Raw genomic sequence first — 27,475 nt, forward strand, 5'->3', positions numbered from 1 at the left:
CTAGCCCTTTGGTTTTTAACTCTGGAATTAGATTGTTAAAGCAACCAGCCCGAAGGTTGGAGAGAGGATGGGGCTCGACCAACATGGATGAGCCTACAGGAAGGTCCTCTGCAGGCCAGAGCGAGGTCCAACTCATCACTAACAGCAATATAAGGTTTCTGGTCAACATTAGCGAAGCTAACACAAAGCCCCAGTTCTACTGACCCTCCTGTTCCCTCAGGTCTCAGGAGTTACAAGTTCATGAGCTTTTTCAGTAACAAAATGGAATCTATGAGACGACTTTCATCATCTGATAGATCCCAGATCTATCCCGATTGTTCTCGATCATTAGTTGGAGTAACTAACTTCAATTATGGCCTCGTCTAAACCACGCTCTTGTCTCTAAGACCCAGTCCAAACTAGAACACTTCAAGAAGTTTTTCCTTCATTTACTATCCCATCCCATAACCTACCCTGGTCTTCAGATCAAACCAACATGTTAGCTAACAATAGGTCTTTATAGAATCTTCCATTTATGTCCAACATTCAGCGAAAGCCGCCACCACTCAGCTGTGGGAGATGTCACCTGACGATACGTTACTTGGCAACCATTCCACAGAGCACAGAATAAGATGGCTGTTTCCCAATCATGCATGGCGTCAGCAGCGATTACGGAGGGTTGGGCAGAGAGCTAACAACCCTGTACTGTAAAAAAGGAAATTTGCTACAGAATGTGAGGACCATGTGCTTGGTGGATTTAGAAAAATGAAATTTATCGTAAGTTATGTAGTGCCCCATGGCAGTGGAAGTGACGCAACCGTAGACAACGGGGTGAATCCATATCAATGCAGATGAAGCTAGCGACAAGGTTAAGAGCCGGCGTTTTCGTAGTTATCCGTATATCGCCCAATGCTGTTGTCATCGGAAACTGAAGACGAGTTCCCAGTGAACCCACCTGGGGGTGTAATCATTCCATATAATTACCACCCAATGTACAAGGATGAGTGTTTGGACATCTAGCGACTCATCGCAGGTGTCTTCATCTGAATCAGATTCTGACAGATGTCCAATTAGTTATAATGTCCCGTTTTGGTTTACTGTGTGTGAAAAAGTGAATCGCGCTACCGATGCTCACGCGCTAGCCCATCAATGGGATTTTCCATATTGTTATCACTGAGCTAGCCGCCATTCGTTACTGTTGGACTGTGTGGAATTAATAACTCTAGTTTATATTAATATGTACTGTATAAGGATCATGATGTGCTGTTTTTGTATGTTTCATTTCAGTGTCACAGATCTTCAGTAAAATGACCTCTCACTTTTGATGTTTACTTTTTGCGAGTGCCATAATCGCGCGATAATCTGGTCATAAAAACATTTAGACAATATCTCCACTAAACCTTGGGAATTCAGAATAAATACTATGGTTTGTCCAAAAATGATCTTACCTTCAAATCTCTTTGGAAATCCTCCGAGGTGAAGTGTTCATGACAGATCCTCGGATCCTTGGTCATATTGACCCGGTTATCCGTGCTCTCCATCTCCTTCCTAGCTTCCCAGAAGGTATTATAAAGAAGGATAGGTCCTTGTTTTTTTTAATTGTTGTGTTGACACAACCGTTCACCTCGCAGATAACCATGATATTTATCGAGTTAATCATGCCATTGATCGCATTGTCTCCTATGGCTGTCAAGGTAAGTCGATCGCCAATGACGTATGATGCCCATGTGACCAATGAATGCGGAAGCTGCTGCGGCTACACATATAAAATTTATTTTTTCTTCTATTTTTCATAATTAATAACATACAGTATATGTAACTTTAAAAACTGAGGTAAAATGAAGGTTTTAGTGCATTTGGCTAAAGCTTCTTGCTCCCACTCCCTCATGTTTATATTGGCGTACGATGATGCGTAGCTTTGACCCATGGCTGTTCCACTGACCTGGAGAAAATGTTGATGATCAAAACAAAAATTATTATTTAAACAGATTTTCAACACCTATTAAGCTAGATATTAAGATAGATTTATATATAGATACATGAATGTACAATGATATATTTCAGACAGATTAGGTTAAAACATGATAAACAGAATATACAAACTATTTCATATTTGTTTTTAAATTATGATAAACATAATATATACAAATCTATAGCTATTTCTCATTATAAAACCTACTTAGATAAGCAATTTGTTAAACTGGGACTCAGTAAGAACGTGCAGCACGCCAAAGGCCAAACCATACATTTTATAAAAATTATGTATATGTAATTCATAGAATTAAATATAAACATATATAAATAACATACATGCTTACATACAAGTTGACAATATATGGAGTGAAAGAAGAGGGTGTGAATATTAAAGTTAAGTTGGACCCCACATGTAGTGTATACTGCACTGTGATTTTAGGGTCAAGCAGTTAAAATGTCCGTTATCAACGCTACGACTTTCAAAGCTTTAAACTATGAATTCCACCTTAAAATTGGTTTAGGGTTGGTGTTAGGGTTAAGAGTTAGGGGTTAGGTTAGGCTGAGTGATAGGGTTAGCCTTAGGGTTAGAGTTTAGGGTAACAATTAGGATTATGGTTAGAGGTTAAGGGTGGGTCAGGGTTGTGTTACTGTTAGGTTAGGGGGTTACGGTTAGGAGGCATTAGGGTTATGGTTTAGGGTTGGGTCCTGCCCGGAGTTTCTTCCACAATGAGGACGTTTTCCCCCACCACCGTCGCTTATGCGTGCTCTGGAGGGCATTGTTGGCTTTCTATCTGTAAAGCGCTTTGAAATGTCTTCAGATGTGATTAAGCGCTATATAAATAAAAGTTGATTGATTGATTGATTGATTGATTGATTGATTGATTGGGGTTGGATTAGGGGTTAGGATTAAGGAAAGGGTTACATTACGTTTAGGGTGAGAGGTTATGGTTATGGGGTTAGGGTTTAGGTGAGGGTTATAATGCTGGTAGGGGTTAAGGGTTAGTTGGTTTTAGGGTTAGGGTGTAACGGTTAGGGTTAGGGTTGGTGGTCTTTATTTTCGTGGACGTAACAGCAGTGTCGAGTGATGCTGTGGCTTCAAGTGTGGTTGTTGTTGTTGTACAGACTCACACTTGACACGAGGGGCGTCGCCTCTCACAGAACAAAAGCTCGTAAACTTGCCAGTTGGGTGGGTCCAGTTAAAAACTACACAGCAGCATTAGTCTTAAAGTGTTCTCTGTTCTGACCCCACCAAAGCCCTCCCCTCCAGGTGGAGTCCCAAAGTGGCGAGGTGCTCTAGACGTGCAGTGACAGCAGGACCAGGATTCACTTGGGCACCAGGCCACGGGCCTTGGGGTAAATCGGGGACCCTGGACCAGAGTGGCTCAGCGGCGAGGTCGGGGTGCTCGACTTCTTTCCTGTTTTTGGTCGACTGGGAGAAGCAACAGCAGAGCGTTAAAAATAATGTTAGAATGAATTTACACAAAATGGAGATTTGGGTCCATCTGCTTCCTGATCGACTGCAAATACCTCAAAACACAGACACACAACAGGTTGTTGTCTTAATGAGCTGATGGAGCACCAGTACAGTACTGGACTAATAACATGTAAAACACTAAAGCTTCAGCAGAGGGCAGCAGACAAAACCATTAGGTTTAGTTTGCATTGACCAAAGAGGACAAAATGTAGGTTTGATTATTTGTTACATTAAAGAACCTGGAGATACGAGTTGAATCCGTTCCGTGACTGAGATCATCAGTCAAACAAGATTTAACCATTAAAATGACTAAAATCCTTTTATCTGTTCCAGCCCTACCTGTGTATAATGAATTATATATAAGTTACATAAACAGTGATAAAGAATGAAAAGAAAAGAAAAAGTCATGAGAACACACAAACTACGTCTTTACTTCACCAACGAGAACGAGATCCAGTCTCACTGAAGTTGAATCCATCCACCAGGTAGCGGTGGTGTCCTGAAGTATCTTAAATAACTTGTATGTTGAGGTTCTACTGTATTATTACTGTTGTTACTGTTGTAATATCCCCTGGTTAATACTGATCCTTGGGGTTCTGTGTACTAAACAGCCTGTTGGTGAGGCTAACAGAGAGCATCAGTGGCTAGCCGTGTGCTAATATGTGTTCCAGCTGGTCTTGACAGCTGGAGGAAAGCTCCCGGTGGAAGCAGACGGAGATGTTCTCACCCAGACTTTGGTTTCTTCAGACTGTTGCTGGTGCTGGCAGGTGTAGTCAGCCCTAAGCTGCTGTGGAGGCCTGAGGCATCAACCTGGACCTCATCTTCATCCCTCAGAGCATCTTCCAGAGCTGCTGCAACTATTGGTGTGATGGATGGCTGCTGGTAGTCTTTAGTGGTTCTAGTGGGCAGGTCCAAGTCCAGCATCAGGACGTTTTCAGCCTGGGGGCATAAGAGTGAAAGGACACCCGTCTGTGACCAACCAGTCGCTCCAGATAAAATCACCTGTTGACGTAAAGAACATCTAGGAGCAAAAGGTTCAAGACCAACATTTAAATGCGTGGATCACTAAAATAATTCTAAATGTGTCCAAAAGTTTGTTTCACCAGAGCCTGGAAAAGATATTTTATCAATCATTTATGCATTTTCATTTTGATTTGTCAGAACTGACGTGGTTTCATTCAATTTGTCTTGTGGGTCACACCAGTCACCAGGTTTCCGTATTAATACGGTCATCAGCACCAAAGACGTGGAGGAGACGCTCCTTACTTTGTATCTGATGTCAGGCCTCGTCATCATCGCCTGGCGAGCAAAATGACAGAGTGGCCTCCTGTAGCCGACGGCTGACGAAGGCCTCGTCATCATCTCATGGTCACTGAGGCAACCAACAGACAGCCAGACAGAGAAGAGCAACATGTATCACTATGTACACACACACACACACACACACACATACATACACACACACACACTCACTTCTCTACACGTGTGATGGGCTTCATCTTCCAGTATTCATCCTCTTCATCAAAGTAAGCCCTGTTGGTGATTTTTCTCTTCTCCTCTAATGGAATGAAGTTCTCGATGATGAGATGCCTGAAAGACAAACACACCAACTGATGGCTACAAGAGGAGAAAGGTCTTTACAATGGATGACATCACTTCCTGTTGCAAACCGAGGTCATCCTCATCACAGAGGGGCATGAAGAAGGCAGCGGTCTGACGGTAAGAACGATGCTGCTGAGGTGAAGCAGGAAGATGAAGCATCAGAGCCTTCATCTCAGTCCACTCCACACCTGATGCTTTCTTCTTCACATGCAAACCCGTCCACTCAGTCTCAGGCTGTCCATCCAAAGGTTTACGCTCGTTAATCCATCAAGAATGACCTACCTGTCTCTCTCTCTCTGTCTCTCTCTCTGTCTCTCTCTCTGTCTCTCTCTCTGTCTCTCTCTCTGTCTCTCTCTTACCCTGTCTGTCTCTCCATTGTATTTCTTTTCTACCCAACCGCTCACGGCGGATGGCCGCCCTCCAGAGTCTGGGTCCTGTCCAGAGTTTCTTCCTCAACGAGGGACCTATTGGCCGTCACTGTCTCTGATGCTTGTTCTGGAGGGTTCTGTTGGGTTTCTCCGTCTGTTAAAGCGTTTTGAAATGTCTGCTGACGTGATTTAAGAACTTTATAAATAAAAGTTGATCGATCGATTGATTGACTGATTGAGACCCTCGTCTTGAATCATAGTGAATTCGGACAATTCAGTCGACAACATACATGATAAAAACACACACATCTAAATGTGACTTAAATACAGGTAGTCCTCAAGATACAAACATATGGCTGATGAACACTCATAGATACAAACAACTTTCCTATTGATGCGTCATCTGCAGCGTTTCTCCACATCTCTGTGAACTTCTGAGTGGGAAACAAACCCACAAAGCATTTCTGTTCATGGAGACGTTCACCAACATGGAGACTGAACACAATTCAGGTCAGGTTGAACGTTAGGGACTTTTGATGAGCAGGAAGTGACATCAGCACATGAACATGCTCCACATGAACGTGTCTGAACAGAAGAGTCTGGATCCTCAGAGCGACCCAGTAGAACCTGACAGCTCTTCTACCTCTAGCATTAGTTCTGCTGGTGAAACAAAGCGTCTGAGTGTCACACAGCGTTAGCCATCAGTACAGTGTGTGTTCCCCTCTGGTCAGGCTAACGGCGTTGAACACGAGCTCCTTACTTGAGTTTCAGGTCCCTGGTGAGCTCGTTCTGGAGCTGCTCCAGTTCCTGCCGTTCGTTGATGTGGGCCTCGTGGATGTCGAGGATTTCTGCCTTCACCGCCTGCAGCTTGGCAAACAACTAGAGGACAGAGGTGGAAAGAGGACATGGGTTCTGTTTTTAGAACGCTCTGCCTGGAATTAGCCCAAGACCATGGACTCTTCTTCACAACGTGGGTCAGGATCCTTTATGTTTAGAGGAGACGGACGGACACACTTAAAGGAGGAAGCCGTTTTTAAATGATGCCATTGACTCAAAACGAAAAAGAAATTTAAAAAGCAGGGTGGGAATTTTTGAAAACAAGAGAAAAGTCTGTTATTCTAAACAACGCAAAATAATTTATAGAAAAGGAATCAGATAAAAACAGTCAGCAAAAATGTGATTTAAATGATGCAGGACTTCTGTCCAAATCAGATATAAAACATCAGAAACTTGATGCATTTAAATTCTAAATAAAATGTTGTGCTGCTGTTTTTTTTTTTGTTTTGTTTTTTGTTCAGACACAAAAAACTTCCTCTTCGTTCTGTTTCCTGTTCCGTTTCATATCAGGCTTCAGAAAATGTGCAAGTCATGCTTTAGTACAGAGTGCAGCACATTTTAAAAGGCTGAGTCACGCAGCGTCTCCTCATGTTTCTCCGTTGGTTTCTCAAACGGCTGCTACCTTTTTCAGCTTCTTGGTTTTGAAGTCGACCTCCTGCTGCAGAGAGCTGTAGGTCTCCTTCAGCTCCAGAGTCTCTTCATCATGACTCTCCACCTGCTGCTGCATCTCACGCTCTCGCCGCGTCTGGACGGAAACACACACACACACACACACACACACACACGCACACACACACACAACGCAAGTGGGCGAAGACAAGAATGTGAGATCAGACTTCTGTTTTAATCTAAACAGAGTGTAACTCTATCTAACCTGACTGTTAAACACACTTCAACCTGACAAACATGTGATTCTCTGAGGACGTCGTGATTTATGGACCGAATGGAATTTATTGTTAAAGTCAAATTTAGAGAAGAAGAGGGTCTGCAGACGCATCCGACTGACAACACAGCATTGTAACCTGCTGACATTTCATCCTTTGAACAGCAGAAGTGTGAACTGATGATGATGATGATGGATCTCCAGGCTTCATCTCATCATCTGGGCCCAAGCAGGGAGGAAGTTTGGTGTACCTGTTCAGCGATTTCCTGCCTCCTCTGTTCCAGCATCTTCTGCTGTTCGTTGGTGTGATCCACGATGTTTTTCCCTCCCACTAGGAGTCGACTCTCCATTTCCTGGGTGGAAAAGCAGAGGATTAAACCACTTTGTGTCACACATGGGGGAGAGAAAAGCCGTGTGAACGTGTCAAGATCATAAGCAGAAAAACAAGATCTAGAACTGTTTAGAACTATTTACTGGATCCGCTTAAAGACTAAAACCTGACGTCTGTATTCAGGTCACGTCAATCTGATGCTGAATATCCAGAAACAGCGTCTGGATCTGCTCACCTTCACTTTTTCTGCCAGCATCTCTCCGACCTCCCGCTCTCTTTTCAGGTCCTCCATCTTCTTCTCTTTCTCTCGGAGCAGCCGGACCTTCTCTTCCGCCACCAGACTACGGTCCTCCATGATGGCTTTCCTCTCTCTTTCTAGCTTCTCCTGCTCCTCCCGCCAGTAATCCCCTTTGTCGCCCCCGTCTTCATCCTCCTCCTCCTCTGTCTCTCCTTCCTCCAGATCGTCCCCGTCGGTCCCGTCTCCAGCTCTCTTCCTCTGCCGTCTCCTTTTCTTCTTCCCTGAGCGCTTCAGCAGCTGCGCCTTCAGCTCTGCGATCTCTTTCTGAAACTTCCTGAGGAGGGCGTCCTTGGGGTCCTCGTTGATTCGAGGTTTGTTCTTGATGTTCTTCGCCCTGTTGGAGTATCGCAGCGTCGTCAAGGTCTCCTCCAGGTTGTAGGACGCTGGGCCGATGTTGGCCACCATGACAGTGCGGGCGTTGCCCCCCAGGGAGTCCTGCAGCAGGCGGGTGAGTTTGGAGTCTCGGTAGGGGATGTGGCTGCTCCTCCCGTCCACCAGAGCTGAGATGACGTTCCCCAGAGCTGAAAGGGACAGGTTGATCTTTGTGGCTTCTTTAAGCCTCTCGCCCTGACTCCCAGTTTTGGTCTGCCTTTCACTACCGGCTAAATCCACCAGGTTCAGTTTGCCTACTCTGATGTGGTTCTCCCCATCCACACCCAGTTCACTGCACTCCACCTTGATGACAAAAATGGCATGGGAGCGGGAGCTCTGTTCGTTCATGTTGGTGGCCCCCACAGAACGATTCTTGTTGCCCACGTTCATGATTTCCTCAATCTCTCTCACGCTCTTGGTTACGATGGATAAAAGCTCTTTCACGTACACACCAGTGTCAGGCCTCTCCCTGAGCTGCAGACGACACGATTGGTCCTGGGAGAGTAAGTCTCTGATCTCCTCTTGGTAAATTTCTAGATACGACGCGCTCACCAGGTACTGCTGATTCTGGGACCTGGAAATGTGAGTGAAGATGTGGTCAAAGGAGTTGGGGATCACCCCTCTCCTCTCGGGATCCAGTCGATCCCCCTCCATCGTGTATGTTTTCCCCGTACCCGTCTGTCCGTAGGCAAAGATTGTCCCGTTGAAACCGAGGAGCACCGAATCCACCAGGGGCCTGAACGTTTCGTCGTACAAATCCAGCTGTTTGGAGTTCCAGTCGTAGACGGAATCAAACGTGAAGACTTTGGGGGGTTCGCTGGCTGAAGCGTCTTTGGGGTTCCTGACGATAATTTGGCCCAATTTGACATCCACAGACACCACCCTCTCGAAATTGGCGGCCAGTTCTTTTTTGTTCATGGGGCGACACCGGACCACCACCTTGATGGACTCGGAGTTCCTGCTCTTGGACATGTTGGCGGAGCAGAGGTCGATCCACACGGCCAGCAGCTTCAGGAAGTGTGCACCAGCGCAGAGGAGAACATCACCCACTGTCGGAGAAGACACAGGAAGTGAGCCGGTGTCATGGTAACCCACATCTCCACGGCGATTTTATGCAGACATTCTGCAAAGACTGGACTCCACCAAACGGAACCTGAAAGCAGAAGGTCTGCTGGTTCTCCTCACAGAAACATCTGAGCTGCAGCTGAAGGTTCTCCAGCTCAGCCACAACCTGGACATCAGAACCCTTCATCAGGCTTCATCGTGAGAAAACAACAAGTCGAAAATAACATTTGATTGTCATTTAGAATTTCAAACGTCACTGAACACACTGGTAGAACACAAGATCAGACTCAGACTAAACTGTTATCTGACAACGGAGAGCAGGACACCGTCCCGCAGCTTTAGCTAACTACCGGACCCACGTTTAGCTTCTCCGGCAGCCCGAGTTAAAGTTCCAACCCCGGTCATCAAGTGATAGCGGTCGGGACCAGCTGTTAGCATGTTGAACTGTGTGTTTTAGGTTGTTGTTTTTTTTTTTTAAATAACGCCTTAAAGCAGCAGCTCGGCTAACGAGCGTTAGCTCCCGGTGAACGCTGTCACAACTTCAGACCGGCCTAGCAACGGTAAACACCGGGAACCGGAGCGACACGTCCGGTAGCATCACCTGGCTAACGCTGGTAGCGGAGCTAAAAAATAAATAAAAACATTTTAAAAAATGGACAAACGTCACTGAATTTAAACGTAACCACTTTCAGCGGACAGCATGAGCAGCACAAACACACACTTCCTCCACAACACACACACATGTCGCTCCATATTTACCACCAGTGGACTTTAGCTGCAGAGGAACACCGTCAGCCGTTAGCCGCAGCTCGGCTCCAGAGCGCCGCCCTCCCTCCCTCGGTTGCCACATTCACGACATTCATCCCCCGAAAAGGTCGAACTGTGAAAACACACAAATCCGCACTGCCGTGTTTCTGAATGAGTGTGTGTTTTCTGGTTAAGCACAAACTCACAACAAAACTTAATCAACAATCTTTTCGTTGTTGATAATCACAGCACTGCTCCAAACACCCGCAGTCCGATGATCAACACTGAACCTGTGTGGCGCAACTGGCAACCGAGCGTCACCGCTAATGCGGGTTTATCTGATGGATCCGTTCACGGCTCAGCTCCAGTGGAGACAGACAGGCCGTTCCTGTAGAAGGGTGTCAGTCACTCTACTGATGAGGACATTTGCTTTATTTCAAACTCATTACATTCACTGCTTCATAAACATTCCCACTTGTAATCTTTTCTCCATAGTATCCCTAAAACATTCGATCACATGCACTGAAAAACATTCATTAAACTCAGGGGCTGCATGTATTTCTCCAGCTCTTGGACCATGTAAAATGAGACGTGGAGTAACTGTCTTCTTATTACTGTCAAAAATCAACATGTACAAGAGGATCCCTTTCTGTGCTCTTCTTGGAATGAAAGGAAGAGATGAAAATAAAAGAGCTAGGGGGAATGAGAGGGATGGAAATGTCTGGAGAGTAAGAGAAGAGGGTAAAGACAAAGGCACATGATGGCTAAGACTGCAGCTAATCTCTCCCAAAGTTCACTGAGGTCAGTCCTTCCAACACGACTCGACTACAAAACGCAGTGGGGGAAATATTAATGACACAGGTGTGCTTTGGAAAATAATAAAATCAGAAGCTAAAACATGAGAGGGAGCATACAAACAGATTTTCAAGTTGGGAACAGATGAAAATAGTGTTTCTTGTGAGCAGCTGTGTCCATGCCATAACTTTTCATAGACGTCACTCCCAATCGGCTGCAGAATCTCTTCACATATGAAAGCTCATCCTGAAACGGGACCAGCCCATCACGCTCTTCTGCCTTCCACCTGCTGCTCCTGTGACGCTCATCCAGCATCAGCACCCAAAGGGGAACCGTCTGACCCTTTGGGATCAGAGTTCCACTCTGCGGTTTACTTTCCCAGGCGTGTCCATGCCAAAAAAGGAAGATGGAAGACCGTGGACGTCCCGTTCACGCTTCACGAAGGCGGAAAACGAAGACACGCAGTTGCCGATGAAGTGGTCAGCTCGTCCTAGGATGTACAGATCCATCTGGGCCGAGTTGGACGGGAGGCTGACCACTTTCACCTGGAAAAGCAACAGGAAAATACCAAAAAGTCAAAAAAGCGGGAGAGGAAATGCGATTCACAAAATATTGAAGGACGGTGGGAAAAAAAAGAAGAAGAAATCAAACAGAGAATCACTTCCTGACTGCCTGGAACCAATATGAAACGATAAAATATGAAACGTTCTTCAGGTCTCTTCTAAACCCACCTTGTCCTTGAAGAGCTTTTGGATCTCCCCACTGTGGGATTCCGAGTCAGTGGCGATGAAGACGGAGCGCGCAGACGTCTTCTTCACCCACAGCTTGAGGGCTCGACGAATCTCAGCCAGGTCAGGAAGGCACATGGTCACGGTGAGAGGCGTGGCCGTCTGCCGGTTGTATCCGACGCACTGAGGTGAGGCCATGAAGTGAGGACCCGTGTCATCGCTCTTCAGCATTTTGCATGCATTTTGCTAAAGTTGATGAAACAAGAAAACAACAAAGCGACTGTAAAGACGTAAACGACATGATTCTGAACTGTGATTCCATTCTGGGTGGACTCCGAATTCAATAAGAAGATTCATCTGAGCTTCATCCTGTCGACGAGTTCAGTCGAACCTCGAGTGGAATCCGTTCTGTGACTTAACTCGTAAGTCAAACAATAGAGCCCCATTTAAAATAACTAAAATCATCTCAATCTGTTCCAGCCTTGAAAAAAAAATCCTAAACCCCCTAAATTATATTAAAAAAATTTTAAAAAATTTTCATTGGTGAAATATACATGCAGACTTTACCTGTGTATATTTAATTATATATAAGTTATGTAAACAATGCTAAAGAATGAAAAAAAAAAAAAGTCACAAGTACACACAAGCTACGTCTTTACTCCGCCAGCAAGAACGAGATCCGTTCTTGTATCCATCTGCCAACACCTGGTAAAGTACGAGATCCGGTCTCACTGATGTCGTATCCATCCACCAACTAGCGGTGGTGTCCTGAAACACGACTCGTATCTCCGCTTTTCTTCTCGAATGTCAAACAAAAATATGGACAGAGCGACAACTTGTATGTCAAATAACTCGTATCTCAAGAATCTAGTAAAAATATCAGAATATTTCCACGTCAGGATTTCTCTGAAAGGAGTCTGATTGTGGATGGCGTTGAATGTGTGACATTTTAAAACAGTCTTAAATTTTTTGAAAGTTTTAACATTTTAAAACTGTTTGAATTTGTAGAAAAGTCTGATGTGTAATAACTGAAGAGAAGACAGTGACGTCGCCATCTGTGGTTGAGCATGTTTGTCTCACCCAGTCCACCCCGATCCTCAGGTGAATGCCCACGTAAGGCCTGGTCAGCAGGGCGGCGATTTGCTCCTCTCCCTCCTTCGCCATCTTGTGTGACCACACCACATAGCGCTGCAGACCCACATGCTCCTCCAGCACTGGGAACTGGGCAGGAGCTCCGGGCAGCGCCAGGACCGGGTGCTCGGAGGGCGGGAACCTGTTCCAAAAGAGGGGGGGGGGGGGCGCGTGAGCGGCGAGTCTGTTCGCAGCTTTCATCGCCATCGTTCGTTTAGGACACGTGTGTCAAACTCGAGGCCCCGGGGCCACATGTGGCCCACCACATCATGTGTAACTGTAATGTTTGTAACTTGAATATGTAATAAATTCAGTTATTTAACATTAAGGAGTAGTTACATTTATTTTACATTACTGTACATTTATTAGTTACATCTGGCCCTTCGATTACAGCCATTATGTTGATGTGGCCCTCAGTGAAAATGAGTTTGACCCCCCCGGTTTAGGAAGGAGACGTCGACCATAAGGATCAAAAACTAAGCATGAAATTGTGTAATTCTTGTCTGAAACGTGGTGTCAGTCCAGAGGGAGTCACTACTCACCTCTTCATCCACTGGGGCTGGTGGTAGGGGCCGAAAGAAATGCCACCAAACAGGACAGACTTTTCAAATTCAACACCCACGTAGTCCCAGAATGGACCAAACGGGTTCCCGTCCTGAAAATCAACCACAATCATGTTTCCACATCAGAGCGATGCAACCGGAGCGGGGTCAGTCCAAATTCATGTCTAGGAAATCAGTGGTGGATGCTGGCCACAAGAGGGCAGCGTTTCACTGTATTGTCATAAGAGAGAGGCGGAGTTTATGTCGTTGACGCCCACTTATTGCTTTGAAAGACTTTTTTTTTTTTTTACACACTGAAACCATCTGAGGCAGCAGATAACCACTGAAAGAATAGTGGATTTAGTGAATGTGGTGTCCACAGGCTGGTGGACGACATGGATGATCACATGACCTCCACTCCACTGAAGGAGGTCATTTGCGGCCACACAGTAAAACAATACACTCCACGGCAGTCTCACCTTCATAGGACAGGACTTCCTGTCTGGACTCCTCTGTGCAGCCGTCTCAAAGCAGTAGGCGTTCCTTTGACCCGAGGGCCAGTTTTCAGGGGCCAGCTTCTCCATGAAGTCCTCCAAACTGACCACACGGTGGTAGAAGGACAGGGCCTCCAGCTGGAAGAACTCACTGTAGGGAACATGGACCTGAGAGCCAAAGGACAACGCTGATAGAACGGTCAGCAAATCCATTAAGAGAGTGTCATCAATAAATTATCTGTGGATCAGAACCAGTGTCATCACAGAGACCCAACACACATGTAATACCGTCACTGACAGCTTTGGAACCCAAAAGGTTGGGACACCAAACGAGAACATGGGAAGCTTGTGGGACGTTAACATGAACGGACCGAACCAAAGCGTCACACAGATTCTGCTTGCTTCCCTTCTCCCATGGAGCGTCCAGGTGGCATCTCTTCCTGTAGTCGATACACACAACGGTGACAGCCATGTGACCCACATGTTGAACAGAAGTATAAACCCTTTAAAGCCTGAACTGTTAATAATTACCAGAAAAATCTAAGTGGTGTAAAATAATGGAACCTTCTCACAAAATTATCACAATAAATTGACTTCTTCTTTTTCTCCTTTCGGCTTTTCCTTTCAGGGGTCGCCACAGCAAATCAGTGTCCTCCATCTAACCCTGTCTTCTGCATCCTCTTCTCTCACACCAACTACCTTCATGTCCTCTTTCACTACATCCATAAACCTCCTCTTTGGTCTTCCTCTAGGCCTCCTGCCTGGCAGTTCAAAACTCAGCATCCTTCTACCAATATATTCACTATCTCTCCTCTGGACATGTCCAAACCATCTCAGTCTGGCCTCTCTGACTTTATCTCCAGAACCTCTAACATGTGCTGTCCCTCTGATGTACTCATTCCTGATCCTATCCCTCCTGGTCACTCCCAGAGAGAACCTCAGCATCTTCATCTCTGCTACCTCCAGCTCTGTCTCCTGTCTTTTCCTCAGTGACACTGTCTCTAGACCAAACAACATCGCTGGTCTCACCACAGTTTTGTACACCTTTCCTTTCATTTTAGCTGAAACTCTTCTATCACACATCACACCTGACACTTTCCTCCACCCGTTCCATCCTCCCTCTCATTCACACACATGTACTCTGTCTTACTGCGGCTAACCTTCATTCCTCTCCTTTCCAGGACAAACCTCCACCTCTCTAGCTTCTCCTCCACCTCTTCCCTGCTCTCACTACAGATCACAGTGTCATCTGCAAACATCATAGTCCATGGAGATTCCTTTCTAACCTCGTCTGTCAGCCTGTCCATCACCATAGCAACAAGAAGGGGCTCAGAGCTGATCCCTGATGCAGTCCCACCTCCACCTTGAACTCCTCTGTCACACCTACACACACCTCACCACTGTCTTACAGTCCTCATACATGTCCTGCACCGCTCTAACATACTTCTCTGCCACTCCAGACTTCCTCATACAATACCACAGTTCCTCTCTGGACACCCTGTCATCAGCTTTCTCCAGATCTACAAAAACACAATGCAGCTCCCTCTGGCCTTCTCTGTCAACATCAAAACAAATACTGCATCTGTAGTACTCTGATTAATTACTAGAAAAATATCAGTTTCGTTAAAATAACGGAACCTATAATTCTTGTTAAATCCAGAGTCCTAAACCCCCAAAGGAATGGAGAACACGTTGACTCCATTGTCCAGGTAGTCCCTGTGTACTCAGTACCTCCAGGGGACAGGATTGCTGGGGGAGACCACCGGTACTCACGTTGGTGAAGGGGGGTGTGTGATGGCGGTACACGATCCACGGAGGGACCGCCAGGGTTCGGTTCAACATCTTGGCGAAGGCCAGAGAGCCCAGGAAGTGGTCCGCCTGGTTCCCGAAGCGACCTGATGGAGACAGGGGCAGCTGGTGAGGCGCTACCGGTGTAGCATGTAGCATGAGCTAGCTGCTAACCGACACTAGCTACGGCTGGAGCTCCAGCGGTCTACCGGTGTTGTAATGACCACATTCGGCTCCGTCAACTCGGTGACGTAGTATTGGGCTCGCTGCTAAGAAATGACGCCATCCGGGGGAGTCGTTACCCATGCACGGGCAGTACAACACGTAGCCGTTCGCGTCCCACGTCAGCTCCGCGGCGAGACTCCGACGTGCTAGCAGCGCGACTAAGAGCAGCAAACACGACGCTGTCACCGGGCCCGCTTCTCCTTTAACCGCCATTGTGCTTAACTGGATGTCCCACAATGCAACGCTTCTTCTCCCTCGATTTTAGAAGCCTATTGAAGCACTCCTCGACATGTGTACTGCCACCTACTGGGCCGGAGGGGAACTACACAAAGGTGATCTCCATTAAAATCCCAATAAAACATTAAACAATGGAAATAACACATCTTCCTCTGGATTGTTCTTTAGCTTTACTATCAGGTCAATAAAATAATCTGCTTAGTTTTACTAACATGTGGCCAAGTGTGTCACAGTATTTATGATATTTTTCAGTACAGCTATAGAAGAATTACAGGTTATTGTCAATACATATTGAGATAGTAATGCACAATAAAATATGTCATGTAAGGCTGATTACAAATGACAACATAGTAATGACACAATCACCTAAACGAAAGTGGATTTTTACTAAAACCAGATGGAAGTTGAGCCAGTTATGTCCTGATTTTTAAGCGTATGTTAAGAGTTTTTTAATCTCCTTCTATCCATTTTTTTTCTACACAGGCTTTCTGTTTTGTATATTTTAATTAAAACTGACATCCTGTTGTTTCCACATCAGTTTCTGTTTCACATTAATCTTGTGAACCTGTTCAGTTCAAATTGTTCAGATAAATTAGTTGTCATTCCGAAACACCAAACATTTTGGGAGAGTCAGCATTCATTTGGTAAATTTTCATGTATTTATTTATGTAATCGTAATCTTGGTTCTGTGTCACATGTGATTATTATTTAATGATTTGTAATTATATTTAATCGACATTCTATTTTATTCATACACTCATCCTATCTGTTTCTTCTGCTTTTTGTGGGTCACAGGGGTTGCTGGAGCCTATACCAGCAGATACACGGGTGAGAAATGTGTAACTTGAGTCATGATTAATACAAAACCAATAGTATGCAACTCAAAAATAAAGTCTGTTTTATAACAACTTCAATTTCAGGCTTCAAACTTAAAGATAACAAACTGAAAATAGAGACACAATCGTGAAGTGGAACCAAATTTATTCAACGTTTTATGTGCAAAAATATTGGCCCCCAGTTCTCTGAGCTCAGCTAACCGACTCCAGAAGTTCCCTGATGACTTCTGAATGATCCAATGTTGACCTAAATGACAGCAATGACAAACAGAGTGCACCTATGTGTCATTTGGTCTCACATTTGCACATCCACAGTTTTTTATTTCTAAACACCATATAAAATGTTGAATACATTTGGTTCCGCTTCACGATTGAGTCTCACATTTTGTTCATTCTTCAAAAATATTTTCAGTTTGTTATCTTTCAGTTTGAAGCCTGAAATTTGGCAAAATGTCAACAAGTTTTTGGGGGGCCAATACTTTCGCAAGGCACTGTAACATCTGCAGGTCGTCAACGGATGTCACTCAAGTCAGTTTTCACCACACTCCCTCTGTGTGGAGCATCAGCAGCACTAAAATAGTTATCCTCAATCAACCCCAACTCTATCATCAATGAACCTCACCATGCAATTCAAGTCACTTTAATTAAAAACATTTGTAATGTGTAATAACTCAAACCAATGGGAACCTAACAAATTCAGGCTGATTTTAAAGTTCTGTAGCTGGTATCTATAGGTAGTGTGTTCTATGGCTGATATCTATAGGTAGTGTGTTCTATAGCTGGAGTCTACAGGCAGCGTGGTCTATAGCTGGAGTCTGTAGGGAGTATGTTCTATAGCTGATATCTATAGGTAGTGTGTTCTATAGCTGGTATCTATAGCTAGTGTGTTCTATAGCTGGAGCTATAGGTAGTGTGTTCTATGGCTGATATCTATAGGTAGTGGGTTCTATAGCTGGAGTCTACAGGCAGTGTGGTCTATAGCTGGAGTCTGTATGGAGTATGTTCTATAGCTGATATCTATAGGTAGTGTGTTCTATAGCTGGTATCTATAGGTAGTGTGTTCTATAGCTGGAGTCTACAGGCAGTGTGGTCTATAGCTGGAGTCTGTATGGAGTATGTTCTATAGCTGATATCTATAGGTAGTGTGTTCTATAGCTGGTATCTATAGGTAGTGTGTTCTATAGCTGGTATCTATAGGTAGTGTGTTCTATAGCTAATATCTATAGGTAGTATTCTATAGCTGGTATCTATAGGTAGTGTGTTCTATAGCTGGAGTCTAAAGGCAGTGTGGTCTATAACTGGAGTCTGTATGGAGTATGTTCTATAGCTGATATCTATAGGTAGTGTTCTATAGCTGGTGCGGTATCTATAGGTATTGTGTTCTATAGCTAATATCTATAGATAGTGTGTTCTATAGCTAATATATATAGGTAGTCAGTTCTATAGCTGGTATCTATAGGCAGTGTGTCCTACAGCTAATATTTATAGATAGTGTATTCTATAGCTGGTATCTATAGGTAGTGTGTTCTGTAGCTGATATCTATAGTTAATATCTATAGGTAGTGTGTTCTATAGCTAATATCTATAGGTAGTGTGTTCTATCGCTGGTATCTATAGGTCATGTGTTCTATAGCTGATATCTATAGGTAGTGTTCAATAGCTGGTACAGCATCTATAGGTATTGTGTTCTATAGCTAATATCTATAAGGAGTGTGTTCTATACCTAATATCTATAGGTAGTGTGTCCAATAGCTGGTATCTATACGTAGTGTGTTCTGTAGCAAATATCTATAGGTAGTGTGTTCTATAGTTGGTGTGTGTCCTATAGCTAATATCTATAGGTGTGACAGAGGAGTTCAAGGTGGAGGTGGGACTGCATCAGGGATCAGCTCTGAGCCCCTTCTTGTTCGCTATGGTGATGGACAGGCTGACAGACGAGGTTAGACAGGAATCTCCATGGACTATGATGTTTGCAGATGACATTGTGATCAGTAGTGAGAGCAGGGAACGGGTGGAGGAGAAGCTAGAGAGGTGGAGGTTTGTCCTGGAAAGGAGAGGAATGAAGGTTAGCCGCAGTAAGACAGAGTACATGTGTGTGAATGAGAGGGACCCAAGTGGAAGAGTGAGGTTAGAGGGAGAAGAGATCAAGAAGGTGGAGGATTTTAAGTACTTAGGCTCAACAGTCCAGAGCAATGGAGAGTGTGGAAAAGAGGTGAAGAAGCGTGTCCAGGCAGGATGGAACTGGTGGAGGAAAGTGTCAGGTGTGATGTGTGATAGAAGAGTTTCAGCTAAAATGAAAGGAAAGGTGTACAAAACTGTGGTGAGACCAGCGATGTTGTTTGGTCTAGAGACAGTGTCACTGAGGAAAAGACAGGAGACAGAGCTGGAGGTAGCAGAGATGAAGATGCTGAGGTTCTCTCTGGGAGTGACCAGGAAGGATAGGATCAGGAATGAGTACATCAGAGGGACAGCACATGTTAGAGGTCTTGGAGATAAAGTCAGAGAGGCCAGACTGAGATGGTTTGGACATGTCCAGAGGAGAGATAGTGAATATATTGGTAGAAGGATGCTGAGTTTTGAACTGCCAGGCAGGAGGTCTGGAGGAAGACCAAAGAGGAGGTTTATGGATGTAATGAGGGAAGACATGAAGGTAGTTGGTGTGAGAGAAGAGGATTCAAAGGACAGGGCTAGATGGAGGAAATTGATTCGCTGTGGCGACCCCTGAAGGGAAAAGCCGAAAGGAAAAGAAGAAGTGTGGTCTATAGCTGGTAGCTATAGGTAGTGTGTCCTATAGCTAATATTTATAGGTAGTGTGTTCTATAGCTGGTATCTATAGGTAGTGTGTTCTATAGCTAATATCTATAGGTAGTGTGTTCTATAGGTGATATCTATAGGTAGTGTTCTATAGCTGGTATCTATAGGTAGTGTGTTCTATAGCTGGTATCTATAGGTAGTGTGTTCTATTGCTTATTTGGGACCTGAACCAGTTTAGTGTCAAAAAGCCCAACCAACATTCCCCTGAGCTTTAAGGGAAACACAACTGACACCTGATCTTCCTTGTGTTTGGTCTGAGGTCATTGATTATTCTAGTAACAGAGGATTCAGTGCCTCGGTACGTTCTAATGTATGACTGAAGTTGTTCCACAGTGTTATTTACTTTTAGAAAGGAGTAGAACATTAGAACAGGAACATCAGATGGACTTTGGTTTAGTGTCCATCAGTGCATTACAATCTACTGTAGATTAGAGTCCTTGCTGAAGATCTTGTTATTGAAGGTATGAATAAAACTGAACATTCTTATCAAATCATGTTGCTTCTTCTCCTTTTATAATAATAATAATAGTAATAGTAATAATAATAATAATAATAATAATAATAATAATAATAATAATAATAATAATAATGATAATAATGATAATAATGATAATAATGATAATAATAATAATAATAATAATAATAATAATAATAATAATAATAATAATAATAATAATGACAATAATAACAATAATAACAATAATAATAGTAGTACTAATATTTGTAATAATAATAATGACTGACCCTGCAGTTCTTGATGTAGGGCAGTGTGTTCTAAATGCTAGTAGCTCAGTGAAACTCATATGAAAGAATCATTTTCAGTGTATTCATGAGTTCCACATTAGAGAACAAGAGTCAACTTGATTTATTTATCCAAAAATAGAGACCTTTATTCTCTTCTCAGATCATACGCTGGCAGCAGCATTCCCTACACAGATTAGAGGTACAGACTCTTCTATTCCTGTTCGTCTCTGATCTCTGATAGTGGTGCGCCCTCATGACGGGGCTGCGGACCTGGACTGGACTCCACGTCCCGCCCTTGGACCTTATCACCCCACTGCAGACCCCAGCTGGTGTCCCGATACGCCACCGTGCAGAACCTTCGCTCTGAGCCACCCACACACACTCAGCGTTACATCATGTGCTCCAGAAGGTTCAGCATCATTCCAGCAGGTACTCACATGTTGTGTTCACGTTTGCGTAAAAACTGTTTGATTGTGATCAACATGCAACATGCAATCGTGCTTCACTGCAAATCATTCTGCGCTGGCAAATATTTAGAAATCTAGTCTTTATCAATATGAAGACATTTTCACCTCAAATTCACCTCCCCAGCCCCTATAAACCACTAAAATGTATGTCAATCAATGCTTCTGAAGTTTTTCTTCCACAAAGCAAAGAGGAGACATTTAGTCACTGAAACATTTAGTCACTGAAACAGATCCTTTTGGTTTCACATTAAAAACATTCTGGCTGAAACCAGCGTCACGGCGACCGGATAGGACCGATGATTCCTTCATCCCTTCTGACCCGCATGTTTCTGACCATCACTGCTCATCTGTTTCAAACAAAAACACACATTTCCCATCACTCCACACAACCAACGAAGAGACTGCTGCGTATTTTGGTGAAAATGAAATCCTGACCAGGTAACATTCAATTCTCCATTGAAATTTCTCTGAATTCACACTGAACTGACCGAGTCACAGCTGACACCAGAACTCAGATCCTTTGTGTTTGTCAGCCTGAACGGACCAGACGATGCTTCATACACACAGGAACTTCATTTTGACTCCATTTGTTGAAGAATTTAATGTAAAAATTTAATCTAATCCACTATCTGCCTGCCCTCATCTCTCTGCTGTGAATTCCTCTGATTTTTATGAATCAAATAATTAAAAATAAACTGTCCTGAGTTTTTCAGACACTTTAAAAATATACCGAGATCAGAGTTTACATGTAATTAATTATCAAAGATTAAATAAGTAAAGACTACTGTAATAACTGTACGTAATACGTATGTAAAAGATCAACCATAATTTCTAAATAAATGCAATATAATTACACATAATTCAGTTTTTTTTATTGAATTTATGTAATAAATAAAGTCTCAATATAGATATAATTTAATAAACGTGTCATGAAGGATTATTTCTTGATTATATATATTTTTTACATTTTATTTGGAGGTAATCTCAACTTTTTCCCAATTAAATATTTTATTTTTAGCAGTTCTTTAATTGTCTTAATAATAAATGATACACAATCTTAACAATTAGCCTTTGAGTTTTCATTTTAAGGTGTAAATGTTAAACTAAAATATAACCTTAAATTTCATTTGAAAATTGAATTTCCTCATTTCCCTGAGGAGGTTTTCCCAAGGGATTATTAAAATATCTCTATAATTTCTCTGACATTATTTTCATGACATTTTAATAGGAAACATTTGCAAGCCAACAAAAACTTTTCCCTCCTTCTCAGTTCACAAATCAATTATTCTCATTTTTCATTCTGGCTGTGTAAAAAAATTTTAAAAAAATTTAAAAAAAATTCTAGTCTTTTAAAGCTAAATCTAAAGACATGTTCTGTTTTTTATGAGGTTTAACATTTCCACGTGTTGTGTGTATTAAATAAAAGTTACAGCCGGTTGTTCTAAACAGGCCTCTCATCGGATTAAGACCAACCACAGGATGTTAATGCTGGGTGGACGGATCCCGGTCTCTCTCCTCCGAGGGTCTTTTCCCACCCGACTCCTGTGAAAATGATTATTGCCCCGAACTGCCCCCCCCTCCACCCTCCCAGCACCAACTCTTTTGTCACTTTGGAGCCGTTCCCCTCCCAAACAACTGGTGTTTTCTGAGCCACTCGCTCCGTATTGAACACAGCCGAAAGGCCACTGATGCCTTCAAGAACCGTCGGACATGTGAGCGTTTCATCAAACCGATCGATTATCGATCAGAATGAGGGCGAACACAAGTAAAAATGTTCGCCATGATGTGTTCGCTGTCACTTTAGCAGCATCCAGGGTTAACATATTTAACTAGATTCGCTAAACGACACCAAACTAGATCAGAGCAACGGAATAAATGAACACGACGTCAGGTTACGATCGTTTGTAGAACCAACGGAGACATGTCTGTTAGCCGGCACCATCCTGCTGCGTTCAATGCTTCAATAATCAGTCGGAAATGTCACGTCCAGAATAGGCAACTATAGTAAAACTTAAGCAGACGGGCAACCCGTGAATGCAGCATGACTGAAGACTCTTGCTCCCCCACCCCCCATATTCACTCTCTACACAAACACATTCACCCCGTGGGCTTGGTGGGCTGGAAAGAGGTGGTGGGGGGTTCGGGTGATGAGGAAACGAGCTGATGTGCCCTGGAAGTAATTCTTCCACCCCCTCCCTCACACCCCCCCCTCCCCATACACACACAAGGTGGGAGAAACGGGACCACCACCGGTCGGGTGGACCACGTGGGGAGCCGAGATGACCGTCCACGTTCCCGCAAAGGGGATGGGGGGTGGGGGGGGGGGGACTGAGAACTTTTCTTCCTCAACGTAATAAAAATATTCAAGTATAGACATTACGATTGAAGGGGATTTATGAGTTTTTAAATAATTGTGATGTATTATTTTGTTTTTACCCCCCCCTCCACACGCACACACCGTTTAAAAAAAGTTTCGCTTATTAATCTGTATTGACACAAAACGAGTTGTTTAATTAAAGAAAAGAAGATTCTTTTTAAATTTTATGTACATAACAGGTTTTATTTCCCTTCTTGAAACTTTTAAAATCGAGGTGATATCTGGGACAATTTCATTTTTATTTTGTACAATTTTCTTTAAAACGACTTTCACAAGCTAATAATAATAATAATAATAATAATAATAATAATAATAATGATAATAATAATAATAATAATAATGATAATGATAATAATAATAATAATAATAATAATAATAATAATAATAATGATAATGATAATAATAATGATAATAATAATAATAATAATAATAATAATAATAATAATAATAATAATAATAATAATCACAACTGACAATTAAGACTTAAAAAAAAGTTTTTTTGGGGGGGTTCCAGGGAGAAAAAAATTGACAAAGTAGAAACTGGTGTTTTTTCACATATAAAAAAAATAATTAATTAATATTAAATAACATTTAACGGCTATAACGCGCCTGAAAATGTGTTTTTAAAGTAGGAATGTTTCCGTAGGCAAAGCTCTATTTATCTGTTATTACAGGCAATAATCGAATGTAATAAAATATCAATTAATCTCCAATATTCGTGAATTTTCTAAGCAGAATGTGAAGCTGCAGGTGTATGAACCGAGCACGTTGCCTGTGACGGGTGTGTGTGTGTGCGTGTGGTGGTGGTGGAAGTGTGTGTGTGTGTGTGTGTGTTGGGGGGGGTTACTGGCTTCAACACCAGCAAACTGTCCCTGCGTAAAAAAAAAAAAAAAAAAAAAAAAAAAAGTTTGTGAAAGTGGCCTGACGTCACACTCCCACAATGCTTACCGCCCCATAACTCCACTGCAGCCTGAGGGGAGCCAGACACACACTCAGGCCCCGAATATAGAAAAATTATTCCAAAAAAAAAATAAAAATAAAATAAAAATCTGGGAAAATAAGTGAAGGAGCAATCGCGTGGAGAAAAGCGGCGGGGAGCGTGGCGTGGCCTCTCCCGAGGCGGTTGGCGCTCCGGTGCGGGATGGAAGCTCACCGGGACTCCATGTGAGGTTGACTAATGCGGTGCTGGAAACTTTTTGGTGGGTAAACTTCTTTTTTTTGTGTGTGTTTGTTTTGTTTTTTTTCTCTCACCAAGACCTCATAACGTGGCTGCACTCCTTGATGTGTGTGCGTGGATGTCTTTCTGAAACTTTTACGCGCCGTGGATCCACTCACGCCTGACTTTTACGCGACACTTTGAATTGTTATGAACGCGTCGTTTGAATCGCGCGATCCGGACTTTCCGTGTGTTTGTCATATTTTCACGGCGGTGGGGGGGGGGAGGGGAGGGGAGGGGGGGTGGGGGATTTAATTGTAATTTACGCGATCGCCCACTCTGCCCACGCCAGGCGCTTCGCTCGACAAACATGTTGCAAAAAAAAAGCGGATCCGCGGTGTCGCGAAGCGCGGCGCACTTTGTCCCGCGGCCCTCGCCTTTGACGTTTTGATGTCCTTTGCAAGTTTTCGGCAATCCGGTGAGTTTTTGAAGCGATCTCCTTGTATTGATCAAGTTTGGCGTGGAGAGAGAGGGAGGGGGGGGGAGAGGAGGGAACGTGGAGGACGAGGGGCTCCGAAAGTTTCCTGTTTGTGCGTCACACTGCGTGGAAAAGCGGAGCTCGGTCTCTGATGTCCAGCGGTCCACGCAAACCTTGGAGCCATTGTTGCCGTCTGATTGTATGCTTCCCCCCCCCTCCCTGCAGAACCCCCCACCCCACACCTCCATTAGGTTGTCATGTTTGTCGCTGGTCGGAAGTTTTTGCGCATGTGTGTGTGCGTGTGCGTGGAAGAGAGCGTGTGCTTTTCCTTGGAAGCGGGTAAATAACAACCCCACCGGGGGGGTGGGGGGTGGGTTGGGGTCAGAATGTGGGGGTTCGGTTTGTGCACTTGTTATTGATCAGTGACTCGATTGTCGATCAGGAGTTTGGAAGAAAAACAGTTCTGATGGAGGAAATTAAAAAAAAAAAAAAGTTTTCTGCACCCGCGAAAACAAACAGTCCGCGGGAAATGATGCGGGAATGACCGGAAGGAGTGTGTGTGCACTTTATTATTATTATTATTATTATTATTATTATTATTATTATTATTATTATTATCATCATTATCATTATTATTATCATTATTATTGTTATTAATATTATTATTATCATTATTGTTATTATTATTATTATTGTTATAATTATTTTAATTATTATTACTCCAGCTCTGAATCTCAAAAGCCCTGTTGTTGTTGTTGTTGTTGTTGTTTCCATGTGTTTGTAGTAGGAAACTGGCATCTTTTAATTGATTAGCATGTGAAAGGTGTATACGTAAAAAATATACAGTAAATGAAGACGTTTATTGTTGCCATGGTTTCTCCTTCAACCTAAATATTGACTTCACTCCAACTCTTTTTCTGACTGTCCTCGAATGCATCACGGCATCCAAAAAGTATTCGTTCACAGACAAATTGTGTTGTTGAATGAAATGGATTTCAAAAGTCTCGACAGACTAAAAGTAGAAGATGTCAAAAAGTAAGTGGATTACTTTATAATATCTGTAATATGTGTAATATGTGTAATATTACTTTATAATATCTGTAATATGTGAAGCTATGCGTGTGAACGAAAAGGGATCAAATAAGTGTATTATTTCAAATTAAATGTTCGTTATATAAAAAAAAAAATTCTAATTGAAAAATCACACTGGAACAGATGTTGAGCTTTGAGAACTCTCTTCCCATCAAAAGTATGAATCAAAAATAGTGTAAAAAAAAAAAGAAGACTTTACATCTATAACCCTGATTCGTTCAACTGTTGCAGGAGATGATTAAATATTTTTACATTTTGTACGACTGATGCTCAGTAGAGGTTGAATTATTTTGGCTGAAGTTGGAGTCGGGGTCTGATGAAGCGCGTTTAGGTGCTCTTCCTCCAGCAGGTCTGAGACGAGCGTTCCGTCAAGGCCCCCGGCTACACAATAAGGAAATGGAAGTGAGTTTGTCACGAGACAAAGCTTTTGTTGCTGCAAGTTGAGACCCATGTGTTGATGTTTGCTCTCTCTCTCTCTCTCAGTAGAGTTGTTTGCGACCGTTCCACTCCGCGGGTTCTTCGCGTCGTTCACAGAACATCTGGTCTCGGGTGTCTAGATGCTCATTGTGTTGGGAAATCAGGATTAATGGTTGGAAATCTTCAGAGGATCACAGGGGGGAGCTGATGATAAAATGGTTACTTCTGAACAAAAAAGTGGAAGCAAGAATCAAACAGCTCACGAAAACAAAGTTTTTAGAATCGTGAAGAGTTCTAAATATCTTTTTGGCGCTCCTGGAAGCCGTTGTTTCTTTCCAAACTCTTGGGTCCGCTGATCCAGACCCTCGCCGTTAGCCTCCATGCGTTGCCGCGCGCTAGCTGCTCGCCTGCCCCTGTGGTCGTTCGGGGGGCAGCACGTTTCATGTTTGCCTTTGTGATTGCCTGAATGTGTTTGCCTGTGAGAGCTTGCACACATGCCTGTTTGTGAGATGGTAGATGTGCGCGTTCACGTGTGTGTGAACTCACGGTGTGAGCTTGTGTGCTTCAGAGAAGAGGGGGGGGGGGGGGGGCTGTTTTTGAGCCTGAAGGGAGGTCTTCTCCACTGGAAACCCCCCACTCCCCCCCCACAATTCCTTGCACCTCTGTGGGGCAGCAGCGGCGCTGGTGCTAGTGGCGGCAGAGTCGGCGGTGGCGGCAGCAACAACAGGCTGATTTCCATGAGAAAAGAGCATCAGTTGGGTTAATGGGGGGGACAGCCCTGTGAGGGGACAAACGGTAGTTAATAACCAGGGAAGAATCGGAAAAGCTCTGATCCCTTTCTTTGTACTTCTTCACCTTCTAGAGGCAGGGATGGGAAGGGGTGGGTGGGGGTGGAGAAGAAACGGGTGAGGGAACAAGGGGACACCGGGTTCATGCTAGAATGGATGTTTTTCACTCAAGGCCTGCAGTTAGATTGTACTATTTATTATTTTCTCTGAACAGCGGGAGAAAAGAAAAAAAAAAAGCAGGTTGTCTTTTACGGACACACACGGTTCACCTGCAGACGTCTGAAAGTTCAGGGATGTCAAGTTCAGATTCCAGATTTGTGCGTTTTCCTTTTTAAAGTGGTGTGGTACAGTTGAAATAGAATCATAACTAGTTAAAGATATAATGTAATGTACCCTGTCCTCGGAAGACGTCGCGCCGCTCCAGCGTTACTCTTTA

General features: G+C 43.5%; 3 protein-coding genes across 11 annotated transcripts in view; 1 reads left to right on the plus strand and 2 right to left on the minus strand.

Annotated features, from left to right (window-relative positions):
- Positions 1–1,730: 1,730 nt before the first annotated feature.
- Positions 1,731–10,003, minus strand: LOC137611843 (kinesin-like protein KIF3B). Of its 5 annotated transcripts, none has more exons than XR_011038788.1 (9): positions 7,684–9,909; positions 7,369–7,470; positions 6,857–6,979; positions 6,158–6,276; positions 4,901–5,017; positions 4,694–4,799; positions 4,155–4,366; positions 3,082–3,382; positions 1,731–1,921 (listed from the first exon to the last, which is right to left on the minus strand). XR_011038788.1 is itself a non-coding variant. In XM_068339987.1 (9 exons), the coding sequence occupies exons 2-9, from the start codon at positions 9,088–9,090 to the stop codon at positions 3,277–3,279; spliced, it is 2,292 nt and encodes a 763-aa protein (XP_068196088.1). In that variant the 5' UTR covers positions 9,091–9,167; positions 9,943–10,003; the 3' UTR covers positions 1,731–3,276. The 5 variants fall into 5 exon arrangements, 4 of the variants coding, with proteins under 4 accessions (XP_068196088.1, XP_068196068.1, XP_068196077.1 ...); XM_068339987.1 differs by adding an exon at positions 9,943–10,003 and having other exon boundaries at positions 1,731–3,382; positions 7,684–9,167; XM_068339967.1 differs by adding an exon at positions 9,943–9,965 and having other exon boundaries at positions 1,731–3,382; positions 7,684–9,349.
- A 341-nt stretch (positions 10,004–10,344) lies between these two features.
- pofut1 (protein O-fucosyltransferase 1) lies at positions 10,345–15,862 on the minus strand. 3 transcript variants are annotated; one of them, XM_068331145.1, is made up of 7 exons: positions 15,711–15,862; positions 15,394–15,515; positions 13,606–13,788; positions 13,127–13,239; positions 12,534–12,726; positions 11,457–11,699; positions 10,345–11,270 (listed from the first exon to the last, which is right to left on the minus strand). In XM_068331145.1, exons 1-7 carry the CDS (start codon positions 15,844–15,846, stop codon positions 11,076–11,078), a joined length of 1,185 nt encoding a protein of 394 aa, XP_068187246.1. In that variant the 5' UTR covers positions 15,847–15,862; the 3' UTR covers positions 10,345–11,075. The 3 variants fall into 3 exon arrangements, with proteins under 3 accessions (XP_068187246.1, XP_068187266.1, XP_068187256.1); XM_068331165.1 differs by lacking the exon at positions 15,711–15,862 and having other exon boundaries at positions 13,606–14,060; positions 15,394–15,409; XM_068331155.1 differs by lacking the exons at positions 15,394–15,515; positions 15,711–15,862 and adding an exon at positions 13,909–15,381 and having other exon boundaries at positions 13,606–13,808.
- Positions 15,863–23,651: 7,789 nt separating this feature from the next.
- Positions 23,652–27,475, plus strand: part of plagl2 (pleiomorphic adenoma gene-like 2) — a 34,744-nt gene continuing 30,920 nt past the window's right edge. For 2 of the 3 annotated variants that reach the window (XM_068306862.1, XM_068306879.1), the window contains exon 1: positions 23,652–24,307. The gene's annotated coding sequence lies outside the window, so the exon portion shown is untranslated. Of the gene's footprint in view, positions 24,308–24,619; positions 24,743–27,475 lie in introns of those variants that run through there. The other variant, XM_068306870.1, reaches the window with a different exon arrangement.

This window comes from Antennarius striatus, chromosome 2 (genome assembly GCF_040054535.1).
Source record: "Antennarius striatus isolate MH-2024 chromosome 2, ASM4005453v1, whole genome shotgun sequence".
In the NCBI taxonomy this organism is placed as follows: Eukaryota; Metazoa; Chordata; class Actinopteri; order Lophiiformes; family Antennariidae; genus Antennarius; species Antennarius striatus.